The sequence below is a fragment of the Triticum aestivum genome, chromosome 3D, assembly GCF_018294505.1.
Source record: "Triticum aestivum cultivar Chinese Spring chromosome 3D, IWGSC CS RefSeq v2.1, whole genome shotgun sequence".
In the NCBI taxonomy this organism is placed as follows: domain Eukaryota; kingdom Viridiplantae; phylum Streptophyta; class Magnoliopsida; order Poales; family Poaceae; genus Triticum; species Triticum aestivum.
In genome coordinates this window covers 611,190,845-611,211,663 of record NC_057802.1, presented here as the reverse complement: position 1 = coordinate 611,211,663, position 20,819 = coordinate 611,190,845, and the positions used below count along the sequence as shown (strand labels likewise).

The window sequence follows — 20,819 nt, the reverse complement described above, 5'->3', positions numbered from 1 at the left end:
AATGGGGTGTTATCACTGCTATGGATTCAAAAGGAAGGTCCCCAACTAGAGATCTGGGAGCAACGCGAGGACCAAGGAAACATGAGCAGCACTTCAGAATGGGTGTGTGCCCGAACAATCATGCTAAAGCAACTCGAAAATGAGAATGGAACAAGAGACCTAATTGGATTGAGAGAGAAGTGCGGCGCATTGATCATCACCGACAACTATCGACAAATTTACACTGGCGATCTCGAAACTGGGATGATGGAGAAGATAGTGGATTGGCCTTCCAGGCGCTCCATGTGCCACTGGGATTCCATGCCCCTGGAGATTGATTGGCCCATGATCTTCGTTTCTGGGCTTACCAAATAAAGTTAAACATTCCGTTATATATGCATACTCCTTGTTTTGTTTTATTTTGCAATGTATGCTGGATAACTAGTTACCGTTTTATGGGAGTGACGAACTTTGGTGTTCTTCCTCAACTTGTACTCCCTCCGTCCCATAATGTAAGACGTTTTTTGACACTAGTGTAGGGTCAAAAAACGTCTTACATTATGGGACGAAGGGAGTAACATTTAACTATTGGGCGTTAATCTTTTTTTTTGGGGTCTGTTTAGTGGCTCCGTGAGTCCCCTCTAATCTTTTAGTGGCAAGACATCTCGAACAACGACGAAGCGGGACAAGCAGCATCAAGGTTAGACCCACGGCGGCATATAGAAGTAGGAGAAAACCGTTGCGTTGGCATAAGGACCTAGATTCTCCCAAGGAGAAGCACATGGAAGTCGGGATTTTTTAAAATGTATTTGCTAATTTCAATAATTTGCCTACAATTTTGAGAAATATCTGTCACCTAGAAGTGTATCTTGGTTAGCCTAAACTTGTACATCCCAAATCCTGCAACCTTTGTGAAAGTTTAATTAGTTCGTAGTGTTCGGTAAAAGCTAAATAATTAGATATACATAGATATTTCTAGCAACCTAGAAACATGTAGGGCCAAAATACTTCTTCATAGAGTACCAAGTATCCCTAACCTCGGTCACGACAAGTAACTACACATCGTCGTTGCAGAAATTACGTTGTAAAAAATGTACTGTTTGACCAACCAAAGTGGTTATTTTTACACTAGTTTGTATGTACGAGGTGAGGATCGCTGAACGGTTTGAAGAGGTGTAAGTAGAGTACGTACGTGCTTGCTATATATGTACTGTGCGAGTTGGTATCATAGATGACCTGGAGATGCTTTGATGAAGGGAAAGTTTGCTACTCCCTATGTTTCTACTCATACTGCCAGGCATATTAGGTACAATTAACGCGAGACTTTGGCCATGGATTACTTGATTAATATGTAGCTTTTGCTCCGTGGATTCTTCATCCCTGATTTGTTTTCAAAAGTGCTTAGTGCTTACTGATAATCATGATATTTTATCATATAAGGCACATATTAATGGAGTAATTCTTAGCCAACCAAAATCTAATATGTCCTTCATGCGCAAATGGAGCGAGTACATTTACTACGAGATTCTTGTACCTCTACAAGAAAGAAACAAAATATAGGTAGATTGTAGGACAATAACATTCCCAAAACAAAATGGATTGTCAGCATCATACACAGGCAATGGGTCCCGTTCGCCAACCAATTGTCAACAAAGGAAATCAAAAGGCATTTTGGCAGACAGATATCTAGAGATATATAGAGAGGTACAAGTCAACAACAACATCATGTGTGGTTAATTAATTAGGAAAAGCAACCTGAAGCATCTCTAATTAGCCTGAGGATCTCACTAAACATAACTAAAACCGTATGCGCATCGTCTTACTTTACGCGGTGGACTCTTTTCATCGCTAACAAACAAAGCTAAACCTATAGACAGACAGCAACCAGAAGGTGACATGGATCCAATGGAGACATAGGCTGAGCTGAATCCTGCATGCTGTCAAGATAAAAGAAAAGAAAAGGCTGAGCTGACTCCTCTCCAGCACACTTTAATTCTTTCCCAGTTTCTGAAGAAAAGGAGAGGTAAATTCTCTCATTAGTAACTTTGAAACTTAAATTCTTCTCCTGCCGTGGAATAGAAGATCAGATCTGCGTACTTAAGATCCATGGAGAAGAGAAGCATTTCCTTGATGCACATGAGCTTTACTCGCTTTCATGAGTGAAGAAGGAATTAATAATGATCACAGCAACCAGCCTGCTGGATATCAAATGGTAACAGTATTTCTTTAGGGAGTTCTGATGCAACTTCACTAACAAAACAGGAGTGATTTAGCAGACCTCTGCCAAACATATATAGGTAGAGATATATTGAGAGGCTAGAAGTCAAGAACAACATCATGTGTGGTTAATTAATCAAGAAAAGCAACCTGGAGCATCCCTAACTGGCTTGAAGATCTTGTTAAGCATAACTAAAACCGCATGCGCGCGCATCGATCGTCGTCTTACTTTACGTGGTGGAGTCTTTTTCATCGCTAACAAACAAAGCTAAACCTAGAGGCTACATACATTGCATATGTTGGATTACTATAGCATGGAGAGTACATGCAACAACCAGAAAGTGACATGGATGATGGATCCAGCTGAGTTGAATCCTGCATGTTGTCAAGAAAATAGAAAAGGCTGAGCTGACTCCTCTCCAGCACACTCAATTATTTTCCAAATTCTCAAGAAAAAAAGAGGCACTTTCTCTCTGCTGCTAATGTTTGAAGTTTGAATTTCTTTCCTTCTTGTGCTGTGTGAAAAAGAGTAAAATGATCAGATCTACCTTAGATATATGAAGAAGAAAAGCATCTTATATCTTATATATTTACTAATTGGAGGCACCATACGAGGCTCCACGTTTAACCTCAAAACTAAAGAAATTGTCCATAGGATCCCTAAGTTAGCCATCTAGAGCCGTCGGATGAGGAAACTTAGGAGTCCTAAGCCAATATCCCACGTATAACTCTTTTAGGAAGGAAGAAAAACCTACCCTGCTGTCCCACGTGCAACACTTTAAGAAGAAGAAAATATCTCCTTGCAGACTTCTTCCTCCGTAGCCGACAAGAGAAACAGAGCCCTAGCGCTGCTCCTCCTCATCTGGTCGGCGAGAGAAACAAAGCCCTAGCGCTGCTCCTCCTCATCCGGTCCTCTTCCTCCTATCTAATCTGTAGTTTTCACCCAGCAATCATCAAGTATTTCAACCAGTGTCTTTCCAATCTTCATCCATGTTGAATCTCCACTACCCCAACTCCTCAACAATGATGCAATCCACGTTCGCTGAGGAGAAGGCGTTCAATCCACTCAACTTCAAGACCCGACCAAACTGCAATTAAACTTGGATGATGCAGTGCAGAAGGAGGCACATCAAACACAGTTAGTATGAGATCGGACATCCGGCATTGTTGCTGAAGCTTCAGATACAGTGGAGGAACTATGAGCAGAGAGATGGCGCCACCCTACACTATTAGAGTTTGTCCCAGGTCACTCCTATCCTTACATTGCAGGCAAGTAATCCAATATCCTTAAATCTGTGATGTACTCTACCTCCTGTTATAATGACGAAAGTCCCAATAAATCTTATTAATCCACCTCCTGTTATAATGACGGAAGTCCCAATAAATCTTATTAATCCACATGATTAAAAACATTGGTACTGTAGATGCTCATCCATCAGCACTGTACGGAACAAGGAGAACCACCAGGCTGGTCTGCATCTCCTACTGCAGCAGCACACAATCCCTGCATCAATGTTCGCACATGTTAGATTGATCCCGTTACTCTTCATACTTTGTATCTCTACATCTTCCAAGTTCTGACCATGCATCAATCTAGCGTCTTCAGTTGATGAATTTATCCCATGATGGTTGATGCAATGGAGGAGGTGTACCGACGACTGTTTGGTGTATATTGGGTGCCTGCTGCCATCGGTGATGTTGCTAAGGCAAAAACTGCAGCAGACTAGCCGCGAAGGTATTCACCTTCCTGACACCATTCAGTTCCGTTGCCCGTCACGCCTACTTCTATCAATGGGAAAGTAGGCTGTGTGCTTAAATTATCTGCCTGATAATATATTTACTCATATAATTTTCCTATAATACCCTATTCAAATCGTTGATGTTATGCTCACAACTTTCAGATTTCAGTTCTTCCATTGATGTTATGGGTTCAACAGAAATAGTCCTATTGCACATTGTGGACAATCAGGAATAGGTGGTACTGCTAATGTTTACTGTGTTACTCTATGATCTGTTCCATTTTCTCATCTTTTACGTAACATACTTATATCATGCTTTTAGAATAGAGCCGGTAGATGAAAATGCACCAATATTTTCTGTTATTTCTTGTAGGAGCTTAAGTATATATTCGATTGAGTGTCCAATTGAAGGAAGTATGCCCTAGAGGCAATAATAAAGTTATTATTTATTTCCTTATTTCATGATAAATGTTTATTATTCATGCTAGAATTGTATTAACCGGAAACATAATACTTGTGTGAATACATAGACAAACAGAGTGTCACTAGTATGCCTCTACTTGACTAGCTCGTTGATCAAAGATGGTTATGTTTCCTGGCCATAGACATGAGTTGTCATTTGATTAACGGGATCACATCATTAGGAGAATGATGTGATTGACTTGACCATTCCGTTAGCTTAGCACACGATCGTTTAGTATTCTGCTATTGCTTTTTTCATGACTTATACATGTTCCTATGACTATGAGATTATGCAACTCCCGTTTACCGGAGGAACACTTTGTGTGCTACCAAACGTCACAACGTAACTGGGTGATTATAAAGGTGCTCTACAGGTGTCTCCAAAGGTACTTGTTGGGTTGGCGTATTTCGAGATTAGGATTTGTCACTCCGATTGTGGGAGAGGTATCTCTAGGCCCACTCAGTAATACACATCACTATAAGCCTTGCAAGCATTGTGACTAATGAGTTAGTTGCGGGATGATGTATTACGGAATGAGTAAAGAGACTTGCCGGTAACGAGCTTGAACTAGGTATCGAGATACCGACGATCGAATCTCGGGCAAGTAACATACCGATGACAAAGGGAACAACGTATGTTGTTATGTGGTCTGACCGATAAAGATCTTCGTAGAATATGTGGGAACCAATATGAGCATCCAGGTTCCGCTATTGGTTATTGACCGGAGAGGTGTCTCGGTCATGTCTACATAGTTCTCGAACCCGTAGGGTCCGCATGCTTAACGTTACGATGACAGTTATATTATGAGTTTATATGTTTTGATGTACCGAAGGTTGTTCGGAGTCCCGGATGTGATCACGGACATGACGAGGAGTCTCGAAATGGTCGAGACGTAAAGATCGATATATTGGACGACTATATTCGGACTTCGGAAAGGTTCCGAGTGATTCGGGTATTTTTCGGAGTACCGGAGAGTTACGGGAATTTGCCGGGGAGTATATGGGCCTTATTGGGCTTTAGGGGAAAGAGAGAGGAGAGGCTGGGCGCCCCCAAGGCCTAGTCCGAATTGGACTAGGGGAGGGGCTGCGCCCCCTCCTTCCTTCTCTTCTCTCTCCCCTTTCCTTGACTCCTACTCCTACTACTTGGAAGGGGGGAATCCTACTCCCGGTGGGAGGACTCCTCCTAGGGCGCGCCATAGAGAGGGCCGGCCCTCCCCCTCCTCCACTCCTTTATATACAGGGAGGGGGGCACCCCTTGGAGACACAACAATTGATCTCTTGATCTCTTAGCCGTGTGCGGTGCCCCCCTCCATCATAATCCACCTCGATAATATCGTAGTGGTGCTTAGGAGAAGCCCTGCATCAGTAGAACATCATCATTATCACCACGCCGTCGTGCTGACGGAACTCTCCCTCAAAGCTCGGCTGGATCGGAGTTCGAGGGACGTCATCGAGCTGAACGTGTGCTGAACTCGGAGGTGCCGTGCGTTCGGTACTTGATCGGTCGGATCGTGAAGACGTACGACTACATCAACCGCGTTGTGCTAACGCTTCCGCTTGCGGTCTACGAGGGTACGTGGACAACACTCTCCCCTCTCGTTGCTATGCATCACCATGATCCTGTGTGTGCGTAAGAAATTTTTGAAATTACTACGTTCCCCAACACCAATCTGTATAGACAAGTCACTTGATGAGTTATACTAGGAACCTTTTAGGATATTATTAGTATATTTTCAGTTATTCTCTCATATGAGCTATCCACAATTTTTCGTCAGGTCTATTTAAACCAGAACAAAATCTACTGAACAAATTACCTCTGTATTTAGTGATGCTTCCCATTGTTCTTTGCTCTCACTGAACACCTATGGGTGAGGCAATATATTTTCCCGTGTATATATCGATGTTGCTGTTTTCAAAAATTGACATTGAGGATCTCTTTTACATGTTTCTTCTACACCCTGCTGGGAGCTTAATTTCCTTTCCTATATATGAACAAATGGCAAGACATACAAAGCCCGGTTTGTCGCATCTGAATGACAGTTTTTATACCTTATACCTTTATCCATCTCACAGATCTACCCTTCTATCTACATGAAAATAAATCCTCTTTTTCTACTCATATCTACGCGTAATCTATGGATTATTATTTGTTCCAATGGAGTAATCTATATAATTTTTCTTATTTATGCAAAACTGTTTATTCGGTTAAATGTGCCCTTTTCTAGAGAGAGTGAAAACTGGCATGGAAGTTTGAGAAATGTAAAAATTGAATGACTTTCATTTGCATAATCGGTTGCAGCAAGATGTTGTGTTTGTTTAATCCAAAAATGGTACCTGGGGCTTTTAGTTTTAGTCGTTTCTGCTGTTAGATATTATATAATTATCAAAGTTTGTAATTGCTTGGTGTAGACTTATCTAACCCAAACATGGATACGCATTTGACCTTCTATCACAGATACGAACACCATAGTTCGACCATTATGATTTGTTGTTGTTGTTGAAGATGTACTAATTATCATTACTATACGGGAGACAAATATTATCTGTTGTCTCTGCATGAAACCAATCTCATAACATTAACATTACCTCCAATATGGGGTCCATCGCTGCAGTAATATATAGATGAATTTGGGACTACGGTTTGCTATGGTTATCACTCTGTAGTGCTAGGTGTCTCATGACAACGAATTACGTTGGCAATACATTATGTCCGCAAAATTTGACCTTCTATCACATATATGAACACCATAGTGTGACCTTTAAGTTTCATATTTTTTTTAAATTTTGTTTTCATATTTTTTTTAATTTACTGTTCATGAGGGTGTAGGATGGCTGCATTTTTTTTATTCGCACATACATCTAACATTTCTCTTTTGATGCATATGTTTAGTAGCACTAAATTAACACAAATGGCACGCTCACCATCCCTTATGTTTGAAGACTTTTGGTTTCAAATGCCCAGACTGCTGCCACCAATTGGATGGGGTACTAATAGATAAGTCGACATTCTACCTCTGAAAATCTATGTAAACCATCCAATATTTTAATAGTTATATACATCTATAATCATAATGGCCACCAATTTGAATTTGTATATATTGTGTGTTTAATAAACATAAAAGATAAATTTAGTATGTAGTGATTACAACACATAACTAGCCCGTGCAGGCGCACGGGTCAATGACTAGTTTCCTTAATGCACATAAGCTTACTCACATTCATCAGGGAAGGAATGATGACATCAACTATATCAAAAAATAGTATTTTATTGTTCAAAAAGATATATTTTAAAATTGTTCAAAAAAGTAGTTTTTTTTAGGAAGTTCTGATGCAATTTTAGTAATATAAACCATGAGTGGTTAACCAGACCTCTGCCAAATATATATAGATAGAGGAATTTTACAAGCAATAACTACCATTATTATTATTATTATCATGTGGCCTTCACAACACCCAAATCAAGGCTAACAAACCTGCTTGGAGACGCATTATTATTCGTTAAAAGATACTAAAGCATGAACAGCATCCTAGCCTAGGAGAGAGTGCCTTGCATAGGTAAGAGCAAACAGTGTTGTTAGGTCAGGATGTTGCTTAAGACAGACAAGATGTGATGATGAGAATCTAATGAGACAGCAATAGCAATAGCCAATAGCATTGGCATGGTCGGCTAATTAGGTACGTAGGTAGGTTGAGTGGTCATTTCTTGTAACCAAATCCATCCACATCCATGCTCTCCCTGTCACGGGTGACTGGGGAACTTTTTTGTGGGTGAGGACAGGGCCTCTTGATTGGATCGGAGAGACGGTTTTGCTCTGCGTTAAACTAATTCTGAACCCATCCACGCTTTGCTTTCTCTGTCACCTGAGACAGCTTTGCTAATTTGCAATTTTGCGTTAAACTAATTAAGCCTGATGTGGGTTTTGCTTGGTGTGCAATGAGCTTCATGGTGACCTGTGACCAAATTAATTAGTACTGTTGGTTAGTGCATGGCTGGAACTAATCTGAAGTGTATGCAGTGGCATTACAGTCATAGGAGCCATGCAGGAGGATGGTATGTGGAACAAGAATGACATAAAGTTTGGTCAAATATTTGTTTGTGAGGATAAAGGTATCCAGCAACTCCATGCAACTTGATTTTTGCTTGCAAGAGACAGGAGAAACAAGTAGGTCACTGGCAGATGTCAATGCACATCACTGTCATGAACTGATTTTTTTTTAGAAAATGTTGAAAGTTTCGTGTGGTTGTCTGCAGGTATTTGGTGGTGCATAAGCCATGGGAATCATGATGTGTACATGGATGTAAGGTTCAATTGCTCCTTGGATGCAGAGAGAGTAGAACATGACCACATGTATATATGACTAATTTTTTTGGCGATTGGAATAAAAAAGAAACCTTTGGATGGTCAGGGGAAATAAGTTCAGACATTTGGAATTAATACATTGGACTTTGTATATAGAGGTTGTATCAATTAATTCGGATTGGAGGGAGTACTTTACTTTTTTCCAAGAGAGATTAATTTTTACTTGATTTTATCAAAGATAAAAAATGGAAACATAAAAAATAAAAATGTGTGGGAGCTGTCAAAGGAATTTGTGAGAGTTGTACGATCTTTTTAAGAAAAAAATCTTACGCCCTCTTTGTACTTCCTTAATGAACCCACCAAAAAATGTTTGAAAGGATTACTTTTTGTACACTTGTAGTTCATAGGAAAAAATTTAGGGAGTGCCATCATGGCTAGCTTTATTGAAATAAAACAGAAGTGACATCATCTATAAGTTTAGAGACAAGACAGCCAGGAGGCTCATCTGTCCAGCTAAGAGAAACTTTATTACAATAACTAAAACTTTATCATAGGAATTGATCCTTCCTGATGGTTAGCTCTCTGGGAAAATTTCCTTTGTAACTTTGATAATTTTGACATGCACACGAGCAATCTAGCTCTGTATAAAGTTATTTATGCTGTTACAACCACAAAACTTATTTCTCGCAAGAAAAAACCAACAAACTTATATTCCCCTATTATGTGCTCTCCACCCCTACGTGATTGAGCTATTTAATATTCCTACCAAATTGTGTTTCCAGTTGTGGTGTTCTAGAGAAGACGGCCCACACCCTATGAAGTTTGCCCGCTGTGATCTACATTCAGATCGTAAAATGTTGCCGATGGCACCAGGAAGGCTGGGGAAGGTCAACTAGGCGAAAGGTAGTGCACTATAATGGGGTTGTGTATCGCGACCCCCCCCCCCCTTCCGCGACGCCGAGGAAGGTCTCCCCGACATCGACCACCTGTCCATTGTTGCTACAATCGAGAGGGGGCAACACCGATCACCTCATGATGCCTCCCCTGCTGCAACAACCAGCGTGGTGCAAACCATAGGGGCAAGGCATCACCCGCCGCTCCATCTCTACCCATTGTTGCAGTGGCCATTGCTGCAAATAGGGGAAGGGGGGCAATGTCGACCACCCGCAACAACGCCCGTGCTGCGAGACGGTGCTCTGATGCGCTTGCAACATCGATGGTGTTGTGAGCTCATGGGCCGCAACATCGCCGTTGTTGTGACAAGGGGCGTCACAACATCACCATTGTTGCAGAGTGCTCGTCCGCAGCGCCATTGATGTCGTGCTCGGCGTGTTGCAATGGTTGGGTGCGCTAATGGCGTGACTTCACCTGGGGTTGCAACATCGTCTCTGTTGCAGAGGTTGCCGGTACTTTTGGGAGCATCACCGATGGCGTGGCCGTTGCGACGGCATATCACGGTGCTAGGGTGGTGCACGGGCCGGGGATCGTGGATATTGGTGGTCCACAACTCGGGAAACGGAAAGTGGGAAGACATGAAGTCGACGATTGCGGTTGATCCGACGGCTAGCAGCCCGACTGATTTCAGCACGGCGTTAGATTTAATTATTTTTTGGTTTGTTTTTGCTTTCTGCCATGGAACCCAATGAACAATGATTCCTAGATATTTCAATGGCAAGGAAATCAGTGGTGTGATGGCATTGCACATGCTGACGATGCTGCTGCCCTCTTCTCATGAGATCCATTCACGTGCCTTGTTACATATACCAGTACAAAATAGCAATTTTAAAATCAAAATTTTAGTAGTACTAGAAGTACAATTTAGAAAACCCAATTAATCACGAGATCGCATCGCCATCTGACGGACAATGACACCCGGGCCCCGCCACGGCCAAGTTTATCAGAAATCCCACGTGGCCAAGAACAGCCACCGCATCCACCAATCCCCCATCACATCACCACAGCCCGAGACGAGATCGATCGATCCCATCCCATCCGGCCGGAGTAACGCGGCGGCGACGGGACTCCTCTCGGCGGCGGACAACCAGCCACTGGTAATCCCGTCGCTTGATTCCGTACCTCTTCTTGGATCCATATAGGCTCCATGTATGCTCAAGATTTGATTTCGTTCCGTGTATCCCCGTGAATCTGAATCCAGTCCGACATCCCCGTTCGCTCGCTGAATCCTCGTATTTTAATTTCTCGGCGTGCAGATTGGTTCAATCTTTTTGTCGGAGCCGATTGTCCGGACGGGCGAAAAGGGGATCGGCCGGCGGAGCGATAATCTAGATTATCCGTCAGTCAGCCAGAAAAGGCTCCGGCTTTAATTAGCGGCGGCGGCGGACGGCGGCGATGGACCCGCAGGTGGCGGTGCAGGGCGGCGACTGGGTGTCGGCGGTGACGCCGCTGCTGAAGCTGCTGTGCCTGACGGTGATCGGGCTCCTCCTCGCGCACCCGCGGGCGCAGGTGGTGCCCAAGGCCACCTTCAAGCTGCTCAGCAAGCTCGTCTTCGCGCTCTTCCTGCCCTGCCTCATCTTCGTGCACCTCGGCCAGTCCGTGACGCTCCACAACGTGCTCCACTGGTGGTTCATCCCCGTCAACGTGCTCATCGCCACCGCCGTCGGCTGCGCGCTCGGCTACGCCGTCGCCCTCGTCTGCCGCCCGCCGCCGCAGTTCTTCCGCTTCACCGTCATCATGACGGGCTTCGGCAACACGGGCAACCTCCCCATCGCCATCATCGGCTCCGTCTGCCACACCGCCGACCACCCCTTCGGCCCCGGCTGCCACCGCGAGGGCATCGCCTACGTCTCCTTCGCGCAGTGGGTCGCCGTCCTCCTCGTCTACACCCTCGTCTACCACATGATGGAGCCTCCCATGCAGTACTACGAGATCGTCGGCGAGGGCAACGAGATCGAGGAGGAGCCGCAGCTCAGCAACTTCAGCCGCCCCCTGCTCCAGGAGGCCGAGTGGCCCGGGATGGCCGACAAGGAGACGGAGCACTCCAAGACGCCATTCATCGCCAGGATCTTCGCCAGCATCTCGGGCTCCTCGCAGAACACCTTCCCCGACATCGATTTCTCCGAGGAGGGGGGGATCTCCGGCGCCGGGCCTAGCAGCCCGAAGTCGCTCCGGTGCTTGGCGGAGCCCAAAGTGGTCAGGAGGATGAGGGTTGTCGCCGAGAAGACTCCGATTCAGCATGTCCTTCAGCCGCCGACCATCGCCTCCTTGCTCGCCATCATCATCGGCATGGTCCCCGTGCTCAAGGCCTTCGTGTTTGGGGCTGATGCGCCGCTCTCGTTCTTCACCGACAGTCTGGAGATCCTGGCTGCTGCCGTGGTTCCCTCGGTGATGTTGATTCTTGGAGGCATGCTCGCAGAAGGCCCAAATGACAACGCACTGGGTATGCGGACTATCGTCGGTATAACCGTCGCAAGGCTCCTGATACTCCCCTGCATCGGCATCGGCATCGTGATGCTAGCAGACAGGTTGCATCTGCTCGTCGAGAACGACCACATGTACCGGTTTGTGCTCTCACTGCAATACTCCACCCCCAGTGCCATCCTGCTTGGAGCAATCGCGAGCCTGAGGGGTTACAGCGTTAAGGAAGCATCCGCGCTCCTCTTTTGGCAGCACATCTGTGCGGTGTTCTCTCTTTCCATCTACCTGGTCGTATATTTCAAGCTGTTGTCGTACATCTGAAAGATGATTGCCGGCCTCGCAAAACCGGGTTATAGCAGTCATCATGGGAGGTGATTCCCAAGAAAAGGAGTGCTTGAATGGATTCTCAGCCATGCCTCCTTGTTGTTAAGAAGTGTATTCATAATTTGCTAGTGGTTTGTAATTTCTGTTACATTGTATTATTCGAGAACAGGAGATACTTTTTTGTCGTTAATTATTGTCGATATATTATTGCTGGTGTACATGTTTTTGATCTTATTGCAATATTGCACCTATTGGCTGCCATTGCCAGTTTGTAGAGCAGCACAAGTTGTCAATACATTGGTTGTCTGATTATGAAGTGAAATGTCTGGTGGTCAACAGCATTGTGATACATTTGAGTAGCATCTAAACTTCTCTTAAATCACTCAATGTAATCATGGTGGCAATGTCCAGAAAGCAGATACACTATTCTGTATACTTTCTTGAGAGAGGGTGAAAAATTCAGTTTGCTTTATCAAATTGAAGTCGAAGTAATGACCTTAAATTATGTCCATTGTACAAAGTATTATAAATGAAACAAAAATTGCTTATAGTAGGTTCCTGGAGAGATCTGGAGAACAGAGCAAAGACATGCCAGAGTGGTGAAAAGTGATCCAATAAAGAACCACAAATTGGGCAAAACTTTCAATTTTTCTTGAGGTAAATAAAGGTGTCCAGCAACTCCATGCAACTTTCTACTTCTACTTGCAAGGGGAAGAACAAAAAGGCATGGCACTAACATATGCATCACTGTCATCAACTGAATTGAGTGGCCACTTTTGATTTTCTTTCTACAGGTCTGGGCTGGCCACTTTATCCTCAGATCCAGACATGCCGTTGAAATACAATCCACACATTGCTTTCAGGTTGGATTGCTGACTGGAAAGCTAACCCCAAGGCACTGTGTGCACCAGCATTACCACTAGTATTTCTTTACATGGTTGCAGAGAGTGGAGTGGCAAAAACAACTCATTTGCTTTCCTTGTTTACTCGCTAACCTATCGTCGACGATCTTGGAGAATGGTGACCAGGCTTTCCAGAAGGGCGAGATCATGCGATTTGAGAGCTTCCACGGGTGGTATCTTGCTACTTCGGTGGAGAAGTTAATTTCCGCGCGAAGCGACGTGTCGCGCTTTGGCCATGTGGGAGACAAGTGCAAGTGCAATTCATGCAATAACTTGGGTATTGAGCAATGCAACAGCAAATTTATTTAAGTTCAAGGTACCCCTTCAGATGCCAAGGCAGTGATATGCTTAGGACTTCTAGGAAACAGGGTTTTTCCTCAACTCATACAGCAACAGAACTACATACTCTGAAACTCCTATTTCCCATTTTCATCGGCGAAAACAATTCCTCGCACGGCACACGGGCCTGGAAATCCATGTTGTCTCTTTATGCATCCTCCTTTTGCCTTCTTTTCTCCTGCTCCTACTTTTGAGTCACCAACAACACAGAAAAATTAATTATGTGGACAGAGAAGGCAGAGCCCTCGAGAGCCGTATATAAACCGACATCCGCGGCCGAGGAGTTGTGATCCACCTCCAACCTCCAATTCCTCTGTGATCACTTGCTTGGATGTGCTGTGTCAGTTACAGTGACCCGCCGCCTCCTCTTCCCGCCGAGGAGAAGAGTAAAGAGGAGGAGCAGCGGTGCAGTGCCGCCATGGAGGTGGATGCAGAGGCCTCCTACAGCTATGGCTTCCTCCCCCCAGGCAGGCACCAGCCCTATTATGCCCCACCTCCTCCTCCGCCAGGTATGTTGTTCCTTGCTCTCTGCTGAGAACACCCGCGCGCTGTTTCGTTATGAGGCGACGGGTTGCCGTTTGGTTTCTGATCTGATCCGTGGTTTCTTCATGGTTTATTGGGTCCATTCATTCATGCTTTCTCTTGAGAAGAAACTTGTTCTCGCCGGTTCTTGTTGCTCTGTGACAGGTTCTTACATTTTTCTTTCCTGTTTATCAGGTGTGCAGCTATAGTTGCTGTTGAACCTTTCCTGACCATTTTTCAGATTTTGTTTTCTGTTACTTCTGTTTTTGTGGTTGCTTGCAAAAGAATTAACTTGGAGCCTTGCTTTTGGTCATGTCTTGATCAGATGTAACAAGGAAAAATAGCATTTCTTTCTTGCTTCTCGCTTTCTTGGCATACAAGAGAATGATCTAAAGTTGGGTGCTTTATTCATTCTAGCTCATGGAAAAGTTTCCACGTCGCGAGATTGAGAAAGTTGACTGCACCTTTTAACTAATATCAAGACAGAAGGATCCGATTAGATCTTGTTGGATTGGATTTGCTTACAGCAGCACATGAGCTGATTTTTGTTTTGTTGATGTTACTCAGAAGATGGTGAACTGTGGGAGTACTTCCCTTGCCCTTTCTGCTACATCGAGGTCGAAATGCCCTTCATCTGCAGCCATCTGCAGGAGGAACACTGCTTCGACACCAGAAATGCTGTAAGAGAAATATCTCCCTTTCCCTTGTGCCTTCTATCCCCAAGTGTTTGCTGGAATTACTGCTATGCAAAGTAACTTCGATTGCGTATCAATTTTGATGAAAACATGGCCCTGAGTTAATAAACTGTTGCTGCTGGAAATGCATTTACAATATTGAGATCTTTTTGTGAATAAGGGTGTGAGCAATCTGGAGAATCCCAAATGTTTATATAGCTCCTGATAACAAGAAAACAGAGTGATTTTGTTTGTCCCTCTCTTAAACAAAGTGTCAGATGGCTTCATTGGTTCTATGATAACAGTTTGATATCACGATTTTCTCTCTATAATGTTGAATCACTAATGGGGTTTACTTGATGGTCTTCAGGTTTGCCCGATATGCGCCGAGAATCTGGGGAAGGACATGTCCGCGCATTTCAGATTCCAACACTCCCATCTTCTCAAGGTACTATATCTATATCTATATCTATATATCCCTCCTACGTGGGAATCGGTCCCATCCCGGCACGAAAAACTCATCATCATCACCATCATCTGATCATTGCAGAGGAGGAAGCCTTCGAGGCCCAGCAGCTCACCATGGCCAGCAGCGGCATCGCCACCTGCATATGAAGTGAACCCCTACATGATGAGCAGCAGGCCATGCCAGGACCCTGAGCCTGACCCCCTGCTCTCCCAGTTCATCTGCGGCAGCGGAGACCAAACCGAAACCGAGCCGGGATCGCGCGACGGAGCAAGCCAGCGCCACCGCCCGAGCAGCGGTCATCCGGCAGCAGGTGTCCAGAGGTGAGGAAGATGATGGTCGCCTGTTTGTTTCAGAGATTTACAATGGCTAAGCTGAGCAATGGTGGTGCCTTTTGTTTTCAGGCCTGTTAGCCAGCTGGAGCTGGAGGAGAGGCTGCAGAGGATCGAGTTCCTCAGGGAGATCATCACATCAACCATTCTTTAGTTAACTATAAGCTCTAATTGTGTTGCTGTCTAGGGTTTCTTGAGCAGTTCTAAGCCTGTGCTTTATGGTCCAGATGTACTATATAACCTTGGCTATCCATCTACCAATACAGCATTTGCATACTTTGCAGTTAATTTACTTTTTCATCAAATTAATGTGCTTCTTTGGTGTACATACTGAGAGGATTAACATGAACACCAATCAGTGTTCCATTGAGATTTTCCCAAACTGATTTTCATTTGCTTGCGACGTCAAATAATTTCAGTTCAAACTTCAATTCAAGGAAACGAATAGTAAAGTAAAAGAACTGGAGTAAAATGGGAGAAGAATATACACAGCAGAAAGGGAGAAGCACACAGAGCAGAAAAGGGAGGTAACAAAATTAACCTGATATGGTATGATATCTGTGTATGCTCTACACGTATCATCAATATCATCACCATTCACCTAAGCTCACTACAATAAGGGCTCTAGAGATGACAAAAAAGGGGGGAGGGAGGATTAACAGCGGCGAGGTATACGACGACAGCCTAGTGGACAAATGTTACGTTGGGAGGGGTGACGCCCATCATCTCGTAATACGCCTTGTCGGCCTCCGCGATCCTCGTCTGGAAGATCCCCCACTCTTTTCGGCAGCGCTCCCGCACCCCTTCCCACGGCGCCTTCCCGTTCTCCGCCTGTCCCTGCGAGTTTTTGAAAGCAGGAATGAGTTTGGTAGTAAGTGCCAGGTTTTGCTGTTCTATGATGGGGCCTGGTGCTCAAAAGATATGCTTTTATGACTCTTCTTACCTGGTTCCCAAGAGAAGGAACCACTTGGTGTACGATCCACTGGGAGTCGACGACACCGATTTTCTCGTGAGCAGGCTGTAAAGAGTAAATACGTTAATTGGAGACAGAGATAAGATGGTCGAGAGCTATTTAAATGATTATAGTGTTAACAATGGAAGTAGTCAGAAATATATCAATGTTTCGACAAGGGCGTGTGGTTCATACCTCCACACATTTCCTCAGAGCAAAATCCAGACCCCATCCATGAACCAAGTCATTCTGCAACAAGGGGATGTTAACCACATGAGGTGCAAATGTAAGAGGAAATTAGATGGTGGAAATATGCTATACCTGAATCATATGCCATACACATCTCCATGCATCTCTGGAGAAAACCGGAGCCATAATTTCAACAAAACTGCACATCAAACATACCCAGTTAGGCCCTTTTCCATGTATATCAGCGACCAAGTAACACAAGTCAGCTGCGGAAGGCGAAATACATACGCAGCACATGGTGGAAGATGAGGATCCGTGCACCAGCCTGGCCTCTCCTCAGTATCCCTGTTAAAACCAAACCACCAACGGGGCAGGTATGAGATGAAAGGTAAGAAAAAAACAAATTTGTGCATCTCAGAAGGGCAGACAAGAGTTCTTCAACTTACTTGTGAACCTCGCGATCCCCTCTTCTTTTGGTCATCTGCCATGTCAATCCCTTATCTGGCTCCAAACCAGGTTGTGAGATTTCCAGCTGATATTTCTTGACAAGTTTGATATACCTACAATGTAAATCATGTTAGCAAGTCACCTAACTCTCCAACAGAACAATGAGTTATGCTAAGTGAAGACTGAAAGCTTACTCCTCTCCATTGAAATGATCAACTCCAAGGTCTTCATCCCAGATAAATATGTACTCATAAGGTGCCACGATATCAGGATGCAAGAATCTTTTAGCATACCACCTAGAGGTCAAGATATTAGTCAACTTCTAGATTCGCTGTTGAGATTACAAATTTAAGAAAATACAAAAGCATCAGGGCGTACCATTTCGCTTGTTTCAGAACACTAACATGAATCGCTCGTTTTGACCACTCAAATTCCTCCCATTCAGTCACATGGCCATCATAGTGAAATAACAGGATAGCAAAGTCATCAGAAAACTGCAAGAACCAAGAGCTCAAACAATTAGGCAGATAACCAAGTTACAATATCATGGTATTTTTAAATTAATATATAATAAGTAACGATAACATGACAAAACAATGCCCTGTACTAGAAAAGAAACAGTGAAAGTAAAAGAAAAACCTGGGACACTCAGATAATTGATATATTATAAATGTAAAAAAAATACCTTCTGGACTGCTCTATTTATGTTATCCTTCTGTGCAATTCCAACAGTGAAAGTAACAAGGTACTTTGGCTTGAAGGGTAGGTCCTGCGAATTCAAAGTCAAGCAAATTTTGTGAGGGTTAACTCGAACACTGAGGTTAACTTCGATGCACCATAAATGCCGGAGTGCAGAGATTAAGATTTACATTTATAAACTTTATGAAACATGAAAGCTAAAAATGCAAATTCCGGGTCTAAAATCAGCAAAGAAATGCAGGACATACCACATGTCAGAACATAATATATGGAATTCACAGGAGCACAAAAAAACGCCAGTGCACAACAGTGTGCGTCAATTGTGCAAGAACAATCACTTCGAAATTATGTGACAACAATAGACACACATAACAATTTATCAGATGACAAGAGCAAGCATATGCTGATTATTTCAGAACAATGTGATAGGCAGAAAACATCATAGTCAGCTTTTTGAGGTGGAATATTATAGTACATCTAGTGGAGAAAGAAAGAAACACATTATTCTCTTTGAGGCGGAATACAGCATATAAGGTGGAAAAGAAAGAAGAAAAGGCACCCCATGAGCTGAAATACATCCATCCAGGTGGATGGAGAAAAGAATAGCTACCTCAGCCGGGTCTCCCCATAGTCTGTGAGCATTGAAATCAGACTCTGATGCAATGATGCCAGGTGCTAGCATCTCTGCGCCCCTGGGGTTTGTTGGTACATATATCTATGATTGTCAAGAAAAATCAAGGTTAGATCAAAAAGTTAGGATGTGAATTGTACATATACTTTTAATAAAAGATGTAGAAACAGAGTTGGAGTAGAAGAACAAAGGCAACTTACCTTCATGGTAGTGTTTGAACTAGATTCAGAAGCATTGCCCCTTGCGTTTCTAGCAGAAATCCAGGCATGGTTAAGTATAGCCTGAGCTGTGAGTCCAGAGTTCTTGTCCTCTATGTAGGAAACAATGCTAGAAGGGAAGTGAAGCTGCAAAGCATGTTCGAAAGAGTCAACTTTCTTGAGATGCGGTTTGCATCCATGCAGTTACTGCAGCACTACGTTGATAATAGAGGCATGTGAATGTATACCTTTGTTATGCTGACTGTTGGGAAGGAGATCCCGATGAAGAAACCAAAGACCACCCCGATGATGGTCACAACGACAAGCCTCATGCTCTCGTTGGGTTTCCTACTACTATGCTGCACACTGCAGGGGCACCAAGTTAAGGGTAGGTCAAGGAACAGGGCAGCATAATTAAAAACAGATAACCGTGAGGGGAAAGGAAAAAAGCATGTGAACCTGCGACCAACTATCGGGAGTTTTGCCATCACCTAGCACACCAGCGCGGGAACGGGGGATCGAGTCTTGCGAGCGGCAACTGCTACACATTGCTCGGCAAGAACATAATGATGGCGCCAACCCGGAAGGCAGACCTGAAAGACAGTCGGTGTTAGCATGAGAATCAGGCGGCTGTAGTTATGAAACAACATATCCACGCTAGAGTATTTACTACCAGTCATTACTCGCTGCCAATGGTACACGCTTCCCTAACTCCGATGCGGTAGTAGTCGCTGCCGATTACACACGCCTGCCTAATTTTGATGCGGCGGCTAGCCGGTTACTGGTTCGTTTCCTAATTTTGATGCAGCACCTGCTGGTTGGGCAGCCAGGATCACTGTGTGAACAACATGAGCGTGCTGGTAAAGCTTGGAGATTTCACATGGCCATGGCCGTGCCCATGTGGGAAAATGAAGTGCCGGATTGATTAAAGACGTTCCAACTCCGAACTGAACTTTCAACCTAGGAGTAGTGCTGCTGCTGCTAGGATTAGTCACGCGAATCAATTCGTTCTGCTCCTGCCTAGTCAACCGACAAACGGAACAAAACGTAGGGGAAAGCCCCGGCCTTTGGATGGGATGGCATGAAGAACCAATCTATCTATCCAGCACTAGGGCTCTGGCGATAATAATGAAATCGGAAAGGGGAAGCTGATCGAGTGAATCGAAGCAGCCCCGTGCGAGGATCGGCGTACCTGTTGCGGCGCCGCGCGCGTCCGGCGGCGTCCGGCGGCGGCGGAATCCGGCTGCGGGCGGGGGTCGGGCGCGGCCGCGCGCGCGTGCGGCGGGGGCGGGGGGCGGTGCCGCGGCGCGCGCGCGTGGAGGGGGCGGAGAGGGGATGGCGACGGCGAGGGCGGTCAGAGATTGGGATTGAAGAAGGAGAGGGGAGGAGGGGGTGGGAGGCTGGCTGGCCGGCCAAATCTTCTGGTGCGTGGGATTCGCTCGCCCTGGTGGGTGGCTGCCGGGTGGGCCAGACCTGCCGGTTTTTTGCTGTTACCAAACAAACAAAATTTTACCGGCTCCTGCTGCCTGCTAAACGCCCGGCAATTCATCAATTAGGGTTCCGCCGTTCTGCTTGCGCGTAATTTATGCCTACCTCCTCCATGTGAGTACACGTGCGACGCATGCTTCTCGTTAGTGTATTTTTTAATAAGAAGAAAAAAAATAGAGAGAAGGATTTGCACTACATTAGTGGCACATATACATGTTTATTGATGTCCTCGGGCTCCGTCGTTGCGACGACGTTTGCTCCAGCGTCGGCGTGGAGCTTGGGAGGTAGTCCAGGAGCGGATGCAGATTGTGGTCTGCATCGAGGACATCTGGAAGACGGAACGTGTGCTGGGTTCGTGGTTCGTGGATGCCAGGTATGGTTTCCTCCTTCGGCGTCTTAGTCGTGGTGGGGTGCCAGATCTGCAGTTCGATGGCGTATCCGGGGTGTTGCCCCGGCCTGATTCGTTCAACGGCAATGGCTTCACTTTTGGTGAGCCACCTTGAAGGTCCGCAAAGCTGTATATCAGCGATGGAGCCGCGTCGAGCTCGAGTGAGGAGGTGATCTGTCATTCTTTTCTTCGGTGG

At 44.9% G+C, this 20,819-nt stretch overlaps 3 protein-coding genes across 5 annotated transcripts; 2 read left to right on the top strand and 1 right to left on the bottom strand.

Moving 5' to 3' along the window:
• Positions 1-10,662: 10,662 nt before the first annotated feature.
• On the top strand, positions 10,663-12,615 carry LOC123080971 (protein PIN-LIKES 2). Its single transcript, XM_044503931.1, has 2 exons — positions 10,663-10,749; positions 10,909-12,615. Exon 2 carries the CDS (start codon positions 11,048-11,050, stop codon positions 12,392-12,394), a length of 1,347 nt encoding a protein of 448 aa, XP_044359866.1. The 5' UTR covers positions 10,663-10,749; positions 10,909-11,047; the 3' UTR covers positions 12,395-12,615.
• Positions 12,616-13,717: 1,102 nt separating this feature from the next.
• LOC123080974 (protein DEHYDRATION-INDUCED 19 homolog 5) lies at positions 13,718-15,920 on the top strand. Of its 2 annotated transcripts, none has more exons than XM_044503935.1 (5): positions 13,718-14,147; positions 14,731-14,840; positions 15,205-15,282; positions 15,385-15,623; positions 15,705-15,920. In XM_044503935.1, exons 1-5 carry the CDS (start codon positions 13,970-13,972, stop codon positions 15,784-15,786), a joined length of 687 nt encoding a protein of 228 aa, XP_044359870.1. In that variant the 5' UTR covers positions 13,718-13,969; the 3' UTR covers positions 15,787-15,920. The 2 variants fall into 2 exon arrangements, with proteins under 2 accessions (XP_044359870.1, XP_044359869.1); XM_044503934.1 differs by having other exon boundaries at positions 13,740-14,147; positions 14,728-14,840.
• Positions 15,921-16,151: 231 nt separating this feature from the next.
• Positions 16,152-20,147, bottom strand: LOC123080972 (uncharacterized). Of its 2 annotated transcripts, none has more exons than XM_044503932.1 (14): positions 19,940-20,147; positions 19,207-19,340; positions 18,996-19,113; positions 18,751-18,894; positions 18,530-18,634; positions 17,906-17,989; positions 17,599-17,714; positions 17,415-17,516; positions 17,220-17,333; positions 17,062-17,118; positions 16,906-16,972; positions 16,780-16,833; positions 16,576-16,650; positions 16,152-16,469 (listed from the first exon to the last, which is right to left on the bottom strand). In XM_044503932.1, the coding sequence occupies exons 2-14, from the start codon at positions 19,233-19,235 to the stop codon at positions 16,317-16,319; spliced, it is 1,218 nt and encodes a 405-aa protein (XP_044359867.1). In that variant the 5' UTR covers positions 19,236-19,340; positions 19,940-20,147; the 3' UTR covers positions 16,152-16,316. The 2 variants fall into 2 exon arrangements, with proteins under 2 accessions (XP_044359867.1, XP_044359868.1); XM_044503933.1 differs by lacking the exon at positions 19,940-20,147 and adding an exon at positions 19,421-19,651.
• Between the last annotated feature and the right edge of the window lie 672 nt (positions 20,148-20,819).